General features: G+C 46.2%; 1 protein-coding gene across 1 annotated transcript; it reads left to right on the forward strand.

Annotated features, from left to right (window-relative positions):
* The first annotated feature begins 11,895 nt into the window (after window positions 1-11,895).
* Window positions 11,896-13,185, forward strand: GPR101 (G protein-coupled receptor 101). Its single transcript, XM_030209901.1, has one exon. It carries the CDS (start codon window positions 11,896-11,898, stop codon window positions 13,183-13,185), a length of 1,290 nt encoding a protein of 429 aa, XP_030065761.1.
* The last annotated feature ends 707 nt before the right edge of the window (window positions 13,186-13,892 follow it).

The following is a 13,892-nucleotide window of genomic DNA, read 5'->3' on the forward strand; positions in this document are numbered from 1 at the left end:
GGCACAAAATGTTGCCCAGAATGACCAGATAACCACTGAAGGGAATCGGGGATGACCTTCCCTTACTCCCCCAGTGGTCACTAACCCCCTCCCACCCTCAAAAAACATTATTAAAAATATTACTTGCCAGCCTCAGATGTCATACTCAGGTTTATGTCCCTGGAGCAGTTTTAGTGGGTGCAGTGCGCTTCAGATAGGTGGACCCAGACCCATACCCCCCGTACCTATTACATTTGTGGAGGAAACAGCGAGCCCTCCAAAACCCACCAGAAACCCTCTGTACCCATATATAGGTGCCCCCCTTCACCCATAAGGGCTATGGTAGTGGTGTACATTTGGGGGTAGTGGGTTTTGGAGGGGTTTTGGGAGGCTCAGCGCACAAGGTAAGGGAGCTATGTACCTTGGAGCATTTTATGAAGTCCACTGCAGTGCCCCCTAGGGTGCCCTATTGCTGTCCTGGCATGTCAGGGGGACCAGTGCACTACAAGTGCTGGCTCCTCCCACATCCAAATGGCTTGCATTTGGACATTTTTGACTTGGATGTCTTGGGTTTCGAAAATCGCCGAAAGTCAAAGACATCCAAATCCAAGGATGTCCTAGGTATTTTTGAAACAAAAGATGGACGTCCACCTTTTTTTTGAAAATGACATGTTCCCTGCCTCTGAATTTGGACGTTTTACAAAGACGTCCAACTTCCAACTTAGACGTTTCTTTCGAAAATGCCCCTCATAGTCTCTGTAATAAGAGAAGATGATATCCACACAAAAAAGACAGGTATGATCTACCAATCGTAACATTGAAGGAAAATAGGGGATCACAGAAGGTGAAGTACAGCACACCTTTATTTAAGATAGACCAACGTGGCTAGCCAAGCTATTCATTGTGAAGGAGTGCCATGTCTGTTGCCAGCATCCTTTGCGTTAGCTATGGGGAATTATGCCTTCGGAATCCCCTTTAGTCGCTGCCCCTGAAGCAGCCTTCAATAGATGAAATGGGGCCAGGCTGAGCTATCTTAAATAAAGGTGTGATCCATTATCTTCCTTTATCAATGACAAAGAGAGGGGTCACAAACACAAGAAAAGAATAAGAATATATATCAGCAATCAATTAAGATTCTTAAATAAATCTAAACTATAAACGGCATCAATCGATTATAGACCTAACTTAAGACCCCTATATACTTAGGTAAATTATGAGGTAAAGAAACCTCTCTGAGGGCCCCTTTTACTAAACCACACCAGCTATTCCTGGTGTGGCAATGCTGACAAACTCCATTCACTGAATGCAGTGGCGTCGTGAGGGCAGCTACCCGGGGCGGGTCGCCGCGATGCACCCTCCTCCTCCGTAGCGCAACCCCCCCCCCCCCCCCGCGAGAACATACCTGGAAGGCAGTGAGGGGCGGGCGGGACGGCCAATCTCTGTTCCGGGGCAGAGAAAGCAAGGAACCAGCAAGGCGCTGACACCCCCCAGCGGCGTGCACCCAGGGCAGACCGCCCCACCGCCCCCCCCCCCCTTCCTACGCCACTGACTGAATGGGCTCCATTGGCATTGCTGTGCAGGAATCACTAGCACAGTTTGGCAAAAGGGGACCTAAATGAGAGGGATCAAAAAAGGCAAACCGTTTCCCTTGCTAAGAGATCAAACATTTATATGGGAACTTTAAAAAAAAAAAAAAGGTACCTCTCACTTTTAATACCTTAGGTTTTAATTCAAGAAACATTTTCCTTCTTGTATGGAAATAGCCACGTCTGGGAACATCTGAATTTTCTGACCACAAAACAGGAAATCTTTCTTCCTGAAATAAGATTTCAAAACTTGAATTTTATCCTTCTCTGCAATGAAAGTGTCTAGGAGCATAGCTCAAGAGGAAATAATATCTGTAGAAGTTTCCGGAAAATTTGATACAGCTACCACCCTGAAGAGAGTCAAAGGCTCCTTTACACCCAACTCACTGCCTGGATCTTAGATGGATGATAGTAACATTGAGAAATCTCAACATCTTTGAGGTCGATATTCAAAACCATTTAACTGGCCAGAAATGACTTCTGGCCAGTTAAATTGCTTGTTCTGGGCTATCTGCGATATTCAGTGGCTCTTAACCAGCTGATGCTGCTGAATATCACCACAGACCGCTAAAGTGAAAGTCGGCTATTTTGTGGATGTTCCGGGGGCAGAGTCAGCATTTATGCGACTAAATTTCAATATTCAGCACTTAACCTCCTAAGTGACACCATATAAAGATAGGACTGTGTTTTATGCAGTCCAATATAGCCACTTAACTCAGAGCCTCTTTTAAAAACTGTGTTAGTGATTCCTGGTGCGGCAAATGCACTGTAGCCCATTCATTTTGAATATATGTTGCATTTCCCACGCAGGAATTGCTAACGCGGCTTAGTAAAAGAGGCCCTTAGGCAGATAAGAGCTGAATATTGGCACTTAACCGGATAAGAGATAGCTGACCGCATACATCCAGATATTCAGTGCCAGTGCCTAGACATGGCCCGGCATTGAATATCTGTGAATAACACTGCCGGTGGTTAAAAAAATATTTACCACCGCTGGTTGAATATCTATTCCTTCGATAATAGATAACACCTTAATATGTTTAGGAATATTTCAGCAGAAAGCAGTTTAGTACAAGGAAAATTCAAATCTTTTAAAGATTTCTAGCCCTTAGTGAATTTTCTAGCCTCTTCATACCATTTTTAGGCAGAGAGACTATCTTTATTCGCCAAAGAGCCAGTGGTCTGTAGAGTAATAACTTGAGGGTCCGTCTTTAGCAGCCTTTTTATCCATATCCTCCATTTTAGCGACATTCTCCTGAAAGAACTGGCAAAGCAGACTGGAAGCAAAACTGGTTTAGGAAGTAGGACTAGACTGTTCCCTTTTAAGGAGTCCGAGAGTCACCTCCTGATGTTTCTCCAGTAGATGCTCTATTAGGAGGAATGGAAGCTAGCAGGGAGATGGTAGGCAAACGGGGAGGGGTCCGCTCTGCTGAACATAGGCATGCCTGTTCCTGCAAAGGGCCCATAACCAAAGTCCCACCCTGTAATTTGGGTACTATATGGGGCCTTGTTGTGAGGTACTTGGTATTAGGGAGCCTTTTGATTTTGCTTTCCTCTTCTCCATATTGAGTGAACTCACAGTTATCTGAAGAAAATAACGTGCCTCTTCAAACTCATGTGGCTCCGTTGTTGCTCCCTCAGTGTTCCAAGGGGCTCCCAAGGGGCCTGGCATGCCCCTTAGGGCAAGCCCCTTTGGCCACACCCTGCGGCTGCACCACAGGCAGGGCATGCTTTAAGATGGTCCAGGCACACAATGCTGATGTCAGTGGTGGTATCAGCAGTCAGGCAGCTCCCTCCAGTGCTGATAGCTGGGTGCTTTGATTTTAACAGTTCACTGAAGCTCACAACTTAAATGTCTCCTCATCCCTTCTAGCTCAGTTTTTCAGTACTGTGAGGCTTTCCTGTGGGTTAAAGTTTCTCCGTTTTTATTTATTGGGATTTATTAAGAGATTCACATAAGGCAGTGCACAGCAGGTACAGTTTAATGTAAAACTTACAAATTTGTTAAAAGCATAACAATAGTAAAATTACCAAATACAAATACTATAAATGAGGTAAACCTGAAAACAGCAAATTGAAACCTATAATAGGAATACCATGAAACAGTAGCAAAAATATATACATTTAACAGTACTGCATTCAGATAACGTAGATATAATACAATGTCAGCAATAGTGCTACTACTACTTAACACTTCTAAAGCGCTACTAGGGTTACGCAGCGCTGTACAGTTTAACAAAGAAGGACAGTCCCTGCTCAAAGGAGCTTACAATCTAATGAAACACCTAATAAGCACACATTAGAATATCCAAATAACATAGATTTGATGCTAATGCTTTCTCTACAATACAGCTTACTATGTAGCAGAGGGGCCAAGTGCAGATATATAGATGAGGACAAGATGGGTGGTACAGAGTCAGTTGGGATAAATAGATGGGGACTAAACTCAAGGCAAGTTCTTTCTACAGTTAAACAAGATATAAGGAACTGATCTAAGTTACAATGTGTGTTGCAAGCTAGTCCAGGTACAGAATGAGTGTATGGTCAGTCACCACATGTATTAAAGGCTTGGGAGAAGAACCAGGCTTCCACCTGCTTCCTGAAGTAGAGGTAGTCTCGAGTTAGCCATAGCTCTTCTTGGAGTAAATTCCAGAGCATAGGGGCTACTCCTGAGAAGCCTCGCTGGTTGATATCACATCATACAACTTCTTTTGATGAGGGTACAGATAATGATATTACTTGAGAGGACCTTAGTGGTCTCAAAGGGCTAACTTATTCTTTAAATACTCTGGCCCAGCGGTGTAGCCAGACCTCGATTTGGAGGAGGGAGGGAGCCTGAGTCTAAAGTGGGGGGCACATTTTGCTCTACCTCCCCGCCGCAACACCACATACCTAGGCTGGTGGGGATCCCCCAACCCTGCCAGAAGAAACCTTCCTGTAGCGATACTCAGCACCACGCTGCCTGCCCTACTTTCCCCACTCTGGCACGCATGTTCAGTTTTAGTGAAATTGAGCATGCGCAAAGCTCGCACATGCGAGGGAGGGAGAAGCAGTGCAGGCAGCACAGCAGCAAATATTGCCACAGGAAAGCTTCTGCTAGCAGGGCTTAGGGACTCCCACTAGCCAAACCAGCAAATTTGGGGGGCCTGAACCCAAATTGGGAGGGACCAGGCCCCCAAGGTACCCCCATGGCTACACCACTGCTCTGGCCCATTTAGTCTGAGGACCTTGAAAATCAAACAGAGATTTAAGGTCCTGTTAGCCAGTGTAGTTTTGAGGGAAGGGTGTGATGTAGTGTACAAGGAATTACAGTAGTCAGACTCAGCTTTCCAATATATGGAGAGAGATTTCATAGCTGTCGCAAATGACAGAAACAATTTTTAAAGGTTTGAATTTGTGGGATCAGAGTGAGTGATGAGTCTAGCAGTATTCCAAGCTTCCTGACCCGTGATTTTAGGGGGCGTTCATACTTCCCAAAAGGTATTTTGAAGTCAGGTATTTGTCCACTTGTGTTAGGTACCCAAAGAATCTCCATCTTGTTTGGATTCAGGCAGAGTTTGTTGTTTGCCCATTCCTGAGTTGCAGTTAGACAGGCAGCCATTTTACTCAAAGTTGTGGGTAGATCTAGTTCAATGGGTATGAGTAGTTGTACATCATCAGCATAGATATAGAATTTTGTGTCCATCAACCAAAGCAACTCGGCCAGAGGCTTGAGGTAGAAATTAAATAACATGGGAGACAGTATGGATCCCTGTGGCACCCCATAGTTTAATGCCCAAGGTAATAATGTGCTGTTGCTGAATATAACTGATTGTTGTCTGTCTAACTAATAGGATTTATTTGAACCATGTAAATACTATTTCACTGATAACTGTTTCTGAATGCTATTATGATCCACAGTGTCGAAGGCTGCTGAGAAATCTGGCAACACCAGTATTGAGGCAGATCCCCTGTCACGGTTTCTGTGCAGATTATCAAAAAGGGACCCAAGAACTGTCTCTGTTCCATACCCAAGTCTGAAGCCGGATCAATGTGGGTCTAGCCAATAAATTTCAATCAGCCAGTTGTTGAGTTGAATGCAGACTGTCTGTTATATAAGTTTTGCCAGGAAAGGAATGTTAGAGACTGGTCAGTAGTTTTCAAGCTTGTCCTGGTCAAGTGAGCTGTTTCTCGGTAGGGGTGCACCACAGCTCTTTTTAGTGTTGTTGGCAGCTGCCCTTCCACAAGAGAGGAGTGAACAATTTTAGTGGACCCTTCAATGAGGACTATACTCACTCGTTGTACTATCTTTGCTGGGCAGGGGTCAAGAATGCAGATTATAGGCTGTAAACCTTTCAGGAATTTTTTCATGAGTTTTCTCTGTGACTTGGTTGGATGAGTCCTGGATGACTGTGCAAGGTGAGGAAGAGAGAGCATTCTCTTGACTAGCTGGTAGGAGCTTTGATGGGACTGTCTGTAGGTTCTCATGGAGACCTTTACTTTTGTTGGCAAAGTATGTGGCAAAAATCATTGCTGGTTAGTTGTGACTGGGAATGCTGGTTCTGTTGTGGGGTTTGCAGTAGGCTGTTTTCTATTTTATAATAGTTGCTTGGTTGAATTTTCAGCTTGCTCAATGAGTTGACAGAAATATTGTTTTTTTTTTTGGTTGTTGTTAAGGCCTGGCAGTACACTGCCATGTGCTTCTTCTCAAAGCTTAAGGACCCGTAATTCTGAGAAGAACCACAGGGAACATTTGTGCGTAGAGCATAGGATCTTCTTTTGAGGGGCTGTTTTTTCTAATGCCATTGCTAAGCATGCATTCCAGATATCAACCTGCTCTGACACAGCCATCATCTTTTCATCTAAATGGGGATAGGACAGGGCCTCTAGGAAGTTATCAGCAGTCAGATTTTTTATGTCTCAAATTTTTGGACCCTTTTTATGTAGTACTTAATAGAAAATTTGATTAGAAAATGATCATTCCGTGATAGGATTGTTATCTCGATGCCACCAGCCTTGTGTTCAAAAAAGTCAACCCCTTTGCAGAACACCAAGCATCTAACCCTCTTCATGGGTTGGAGATCTGATCACCTGAGTGAACCATAGAGCTACCATCGTATCAAGGAAAGCAGCAGTGGTGGTGTCTGGAGTTTCAGTGTGTAGATTAAAGTCTGATCAGTAACCTAGGGTAGCTCAGGGTTACGTCAGTCACCAGATTCAGCACTTCTTGCACAGATAATGTGTTGTTGCGAGGTGCTCCGTAAACCACAAGCAGTCACATTGGTTCCTTATCTACCATTTACCAATATGAAAGAACACAATCATATCAAGAACAGTCACATCACTGTATCCTAAACTGCAGGGGGGGCTGCCTGCCATCCCTGGTAGTTTCCCTATATTATGAACTGGAATAAGCTTTAGTACAGAAATAAGATTTTAACATAATCTTAAATTTCTTGAAAGATTGCTCAGAACTAATACCTAATTGTTCCATAAGATTCTCTCCTGCTACCAATAGAGAAGACTCCAACTGAATTAGCCACTGCTCTTGCAAGGCCCAGCAGTTATGCTGTTTGTAAGAGTGATGAGTAATCTTGCAAAAGACCAGTGCTTTTTTTTTGTGCCGGTACGCAACGGTACGGTGTACCGGCACCTTTTTCCTCCCCCACCCCCACCCCAGCGAGTCCTGGCCCTTCTTTCACTACCCTACTTACTTTGACGTCAACTCGGCAGCGTGAACAGTGCAGGCAGCGATTGAGAGAGGCTGTCAGCGTCGGAGCTTCCCTCTGTGAGTCCCGCCTACGTTGTTACAACTTCCTGTTTCCACATAGGCGGGACTCGCAGAGGGAAGCTCTGACGCTGACAGCCTCTCTCAATCACTGCCTGCACCGTTCGCGCTGCCGAGTCCGACGCTGGCAGCCTGTAGAGAAGGAGGACAGGCTGGGAGGAGGATAGGCTGTGGGAAGAAGAATCGCTGGACATGGGAGAAGGGAGGGCAGGGGAGAGAGGAGAATCGCTGGACATCATGGGAGGGGAGGGCAGGGAAGAGAGAATCGCTGGACATCATGGGAGGGGAGGGCATGGAAGAGAGAATCGCTGGACATCATGGGAGGGGAGGGGAGGGGAGGGCAGGGAAGAGAGAATTGCTGGACATCGATGGGAGGGGAGGGGAGGACAGGGAAGAGAGAATTGCTGGACATCAATGGGAGGGCAGGGGAGAGACAATTGCTGGACATTGAGGGGAGAGGAGAGCAGGGAAGAGAGAATCACTGGACATCGAGGGGAGGGCAGGGAAGAGAGAATCGCTGGACATCGATGGGAGGGGAGGGGAGGACAGGGGAGAGACAATTGCTGGACATGGATGTGAGGGGAGGGCAGGGGAGAGAGGATAATCACTGGACATGGATGGCAGGGGAGGACAGGGGGCAGAGAAGAATTGCTGGACATGGATGCCAGGGGAGGACAGGGGGCAGAGAAGAATCACTGGACGATGGAAGGGGAGGGCAGGGGAGAGAGGATAATCCCTGGACATGGATGGCAGGGCAGGGGTTAGAGGAGAATTGCTGGACATGGATGGGAGGGCAGGGGAGAGAGGAGAATCACTGGACATGGATGGGAGGGGAGGGCAGGGAAGAGAAAATTGCTGGACATGGATGGGAGGAGAGGGCAGGGGAGAGAGGATAATCACTGGACATGGATGTCAGGGGAGGACAGGGGGCAGAGAAGAATGGCTGGACATGGATGAAAGGGGAGGGCAGGGGAAGGAGGAGACATACTGGACATGGGTGGCAGGGGAGGACAGGGGGCAGAGAAGAATTGCTGGACATGGATGGCAGGGGAGGACAGAGGGCAGAGAAGAATCACTGGACATGGATGGGAGGAGAGGGCAGGGGAAGGAGGAGACATACTGGACATGGATGGGAGGGGAGTTCAGGGAAGAGAGATTCGCTGGACATGGATGGAAGGGGAGGACAGGGGAGAGAGGAGAATCATTGGACATGGATGAAACGAGAGGGAAGGGGAGAGAGGAGAATTGCTGGACATGGGAGGGGAGAGCAGGAGAGAGAGGAGACATGCTGGACATGGATGGAGGGAAGGAGGGAGGAGAAGTGCTGGACATGGATGGAGGGGAGGAAAGAAAAAAGAAGAAGATGCACGTGGATGTAGATGAGGGAAAGGGAAGAGAGGAGAAAAACTGCACATGGATGAAGAAAATAGGCAAAAGCTGGATCCACGTTGTACCTCCTCCAGTCAATTCCACGTAGGAGGACCCAGCTTTTACTTATGGATGTAGGGCAAGAAATGAAGAAAAAAGGAGGAAAGTAAAGAAATAAATGGAAAGGAAGCCCTGGAAATGGTGTTAAGAGAACAGATAGAGAGCAGTAGAATCAGAGACTGGGACCAATATGGATAGAAAAAGAAAGTCACCAGACAACAAAGGTAGAAAAAATCATTTTATTTTCATTTTAGTGTTTGGAATATGTCCAATTTGAGAATTTACATCTGCTGTCTTATTTTGCACTGGGTATACTGGAGCTGTAGCAGCTTACAGAGATTATTTATAATGAAAAAAAAATCACGTTATTTTTTTCTCCTATACTAGTATAATATTTTCAATGATGTCTGTTTATATGCGCCATGCGTAGTATAAGGGGTGTGGCTACTGTGGGTGTGGCTATAATAGGGGTGGGGCCATGCATGGTGATCCCGCCCATAATGAGTACCGGCACCTTTTTTCTACAAAAAAAGCACTGCAAAAGACATTTACTTTTCAGACTTGCCTGTGATCAGGGCCGTGCCAACACGGTAAGTGCGGTAAGCGCCGCAGGGGGGCACCTGCCTTCAAGGGCACCACGTCGTTGCATTGTATTTAAAAAATCAGGCAACAAACTGAAGCAGCTCACCAGCTCAGTCTTCCTAACAACTACAACAATCAGCTGCAAAGCATTACAAGGAGCTATTCAGCCTAAGCCTAGTTCACTTCCGTATTAGTTCCGTGACCGTGATGAAGACGCATCGCAGGGATAACTAGGGCAACGTAGTTCTAAGTATATGTCTGTCCGCGCCCTTTCAAGAAACTGTGGCACGGTGCCTACACACACGGCTCTCTGGGACATTCTCCATCCGACAGCTGGTTTACTGCCTTACCGAATCGAAGCACTCCATATCCCAGAATCCTGTTCGCCGCGGGCGGAGAGTAGAGCTGGAAGGCCAGAGCTGAGTAAAGCCTGGAAACTGAGACGCCGTGGGGGTTTTGGGCAGTAGTAGTAACGGTGGCAGATTACTGTTTTTTTCTTGGAGGCTGTTTCGTGCCTGCGCAGAGGCGCCATTGGGCAGTGAAGTTGGTCAAAACCGCTGACGAAAAAATGGAAGGTGAAAAAACAATTCTCACTTTTCCACTAGTGACTACGAAGGTAGTGGAAGTTGGTGCCAGGAGTACAGGTGGACGCTGTCTTTTCCTCCTCCTATCTCCAGCTAGGTGACGTGTGGGAGGACGGTCAGGGGAGACAGTTGTCCTCAGTGGGCAGAAGGATGCTGATTGCTACCCACCTAGAGGACGGCCATGGAATTTGAAAGCTCTCACGGACTAGCAGCACGTATCTTTCCCTTTTTTTTGCTGGTGGAGAGACGTCAGACAGGCAGCGCTTTCACTGATGCTGCGCAGACGTTGGAGGGGGAGAGAGGTAAATGTAAAGGTCCGGGGGAGGGGGTGCGTGCGCGCACCAACTGATAGTCTGCAGGGGGCGCCAGAGACCCTAGGCACGGCGCTGCCTGTGATATTGCATCTCTGAAATGTAACTATGGTCATTACAGAATTTTTAAACATGTTCTGTTACCCAGTTCCAGGACTGAGACTTTTTGGCCAGTCCTGGTTTTACAGGTACACCCCAAAGCAATGTGGTATTGGTAGTCCCGGATTCTTTTTTTTTTTTTTTTTAAGTTCAGAGATCAGTGCAGTAGATCCCACAATACAACAGGATAGGGCTGTCAGAAATCCAGTCCTGGACTACAATCTCCCTCCTGGAAATGGGTTACTTGGCAACTCTAAAATGTAACTGCGCATCCCACCTTGGCAAGTTTTACCATCTTCTTGGGCTAAAACATGCTGTCACAGAAACCCACAGGCTGTTTCTATTTAGGCTCCCACCCATCCCTTCAGCCAATTTACCCTTTTCCCTCAAGATTTGTAAGGGAGGCTTGTATGCTGCTCCTCACAGAGCTGACATTTGTGTGTGTGTGTTTGTGTGTGTCTCACTCACACACACACACACAAATGTCAGCTCTGCTTGCAGCAGCTGAAACAATTTAACCCCTGCAGCTCCAGCTAACAGTGGGGACCACTGACCAGCACAGCCCACACCGATTTAAGGGTGCTTGTTTTGTTTCTGTTTGATTATTTGTAGATATATTTTCTCTCCCCTCCCCCAAACTGCCTCAAGGGTAAAGATGCAAAGTCCTCTAATACGTATTTTAACCACAGGTTACAGAAATTTAGAATTCTAAGACATGAACAAAGGATGTGTTTGTTGAAAAAAAAAAAAAAATCAAAAGACCTAACTAGGGAATTAGGATTGGTTTCTCTAGGAATGGATCTATTAGACTTGGTGCACGGTGCTCCATTGACAGAGCGCCCTCTGCCTGTACAACGAAAACAGCTCCCGAGCTTTTACAGAAAAGGAGGAGGGAGAGAGAGGGAGAGGGAGATTTGGTGCTGATTTCTCTACAGGAGCAGCCAGTGAGCCGTTTAAATCGCAGAAATGAGGGGGGGAAATGCCGGAAAAGGGAAGAGAAGACAAATTCACTGCTTTATTTGCATCTTGAGGAATCGGCAACATAGTGAACGTCAACAGGTAAATACACTCTTGTATTACTGAGCTGTTCATTCAAAATGTTTATTTCCCCCATCATAAGAGAAATGAGTCCAGCTTAGCACTAGATTCATCAAAGGGAAAATATTTAATTTTCTAGTCTATGCAGTATTAATGGTTCCAGTGCATGTTTGCTGACACGATCACAGTATATGCTTTTTAAATCTGGCATGCATCTTTAATATATTATTATTCACATTGGCGAACTGTTCTAAATGGGGGTTGTTGTTTTTTTTTTTTTTTTGTTACTGTATAGGCCTCTGTATGGCAGAGGAATAACTACCTCCTTGTAAAGTAGAAGATATTCCTGCAAACGTGCCTGGATTTGAAGGACAGATGGAAGGAAGGAGGAGTGATTCCTGAACACATCACCAGTATCAGGAATAAAATGTGAACTGACTGGACATCCCTCTCTCGAAGGGCCCCTGCTACATCTGCACATCCAGTGAGGCAGATGCGTGTGTGATGCTGAATTGGAGCTGATGTGTGAGCCAAGGTGCCCAATGGCCCTGCTCAGCCGACTGCCTGATCGCAGGGTCCCGGGAAATGGCAGTCACTTGCCTGACGAGCCCAGCAGCAGCAGCAGCAGCAGCAACAACAGTAGCAGTGCTTCACTTCCAGACTCCATCCTCAGGATTGCTCTGGTCGCTGCTCTCCTCTGCCTCTCCTTATTCGGAAACATAGTGCTTCTAATCGTATTCCATCGCAAGCCGCAGCTCCTGCAGGTAGCAAATCGGTTCATTTTCAACCTGCTGGTAGCAGATCTCCTGCAAACTGTGCTGGTGATGCCCTGCATTATCGTCACCTCCCTGCCTGGGATCTGGCCCTTGGGTCACCGGCTCTGCCAGGTTGTGGTGGTTATGATGCATATCTTTGCCTTTACAGGGGTCAATACAATTACAGTGGTCTCTGTTGACAAATACTTGGCCATTATACATCCGTTATCATATCCCACTATGATGACACCCAAAAGGGGGAGTATATTGATCAGCTGTACCTGGTTTCTCAGTATCCTTCAAAGCACCCCTCCGCTTTATGGCTGGGGCAAGATTGACTTTGACCAGGCCAGTCATTTTTGCACTGTATTATGGGCGTCAAGTTATTCCTACACCATTTTGTGTGCTTTATTCTCCTTTATCTTACCAGCAAGTATTATGTTGGGGTGCTATGGGATGGTATTTCGTGCAGCCAGGAGGCAAAACGCATTAGTGCATCCTGTACAAGTAACTGGATCTTCCCGAGCGCATGATGGATCCTCAAACGCCATCGAGAAAATAAGCCACCTGCGTCCACTCTATCACTGTAAAGCTGCCAAAGTTATTTTCATTATTCTAGCATCCTACATCCTAAGCATGGGCCCCTACAGTATTCTTAGCATTGTGGCTTCAAGCGCTAAAGCAGTTGTTTCCCAGTGGATAACATCACTAGTTCTAATTCTTTTCTTTTTGCAGTGTTGCATTCATCCGTACATATATGGCTATATGCACAAAAGTTTGAAGAAAGAGTTCCTCCTGTTACTGTATGGTTTTTTATGCAAGCAGGTGCACCCTCAAAACTCAACTGCTGATAGCTACCTTATACTTGCAGATGGGAGAATTTTCCCATCGCATTTTTCAGTGCCAGCAGTGAAGTTCATGGAAGAGGAAACCACTATATCCGTCATCACTGGGAAAAGCTCAAACAATTTGAAAGTGAGAGAGAATGGGAAGGAGAGCAGCCCTCATAACCTAACCCCACAAAAGGAGCTTCATTTGTTAAGCAAAGTCCTGTAAGGAATTCAAGCATTTTACGTGGCGCTCTACCTTCTCCTTAGAGGCAATTAGTATGGTTCCTGCGGCTGTCATAAGCAACCATAGATAAGAGCTCCTGGGTAATCGACAGATGAACTTTTATATCCATTTATAACATTAGCCATGGGCGTAACAGCTTATCTGTCAACCAGATATTACATCATAACCTCTCTTTAAGATAAGTAAGATGAAAATTTTGCACAAAACGAAGGTTTGTTCAGTCATCCTGTGGGGTTCGGCTAACAAGAAAAGCAGTAGAGCACATCCTCTTGGTAGAGAAAACTTAGAGGCCCTTTTTCTAAGCTGCGGTAAGGCTAACGCACAGCTAGGGTGCACCAAATCGGCCCTACCCCCCAGTGTAGCAAGGGAGCCCAGCGGGAGTTCAAAGTTGGTGCGCAGTTTCCCGCTGTAGAAAATAATTTTCTATTTTCTACCGCAGGCGCATTCCCTGTGGTAATCAGCAGCAAGGCCACATTGGATCTCGCTGCCTGATTACCGCACAAGTAGCGTGCGAGTCCTCACCACCTATTAAATAGGTGGTAGTAAGGACTCGGGCAGTAAATAGCCTTGTGCTAATTTTAATATTAACGCACAGTCATTTACTGTCCCATTTTTTAAAAAGGCCTTTTTCCCGCCATAGTAAAAAGTGGCCCAGCGCACGCCAAAACTAGCGCAGGTCACTTTGTACT

The sequence above is a fragment of the Microcaecilia unicolor genome, chromosome 7, assembly GCF_901765095.1.
Source record: "Microcaecilia unicolor chromosome 7, aMicUni1.1, whole genome shotgun sequence".
Classification (NCBI taxonomy): domain Eukaryota; kingdom Metazoa; phylum Chordata; class Amphibia; order Gymnophiona; family Siphonopidae; genus Microcaecilia; species Microcaecilia unicolor.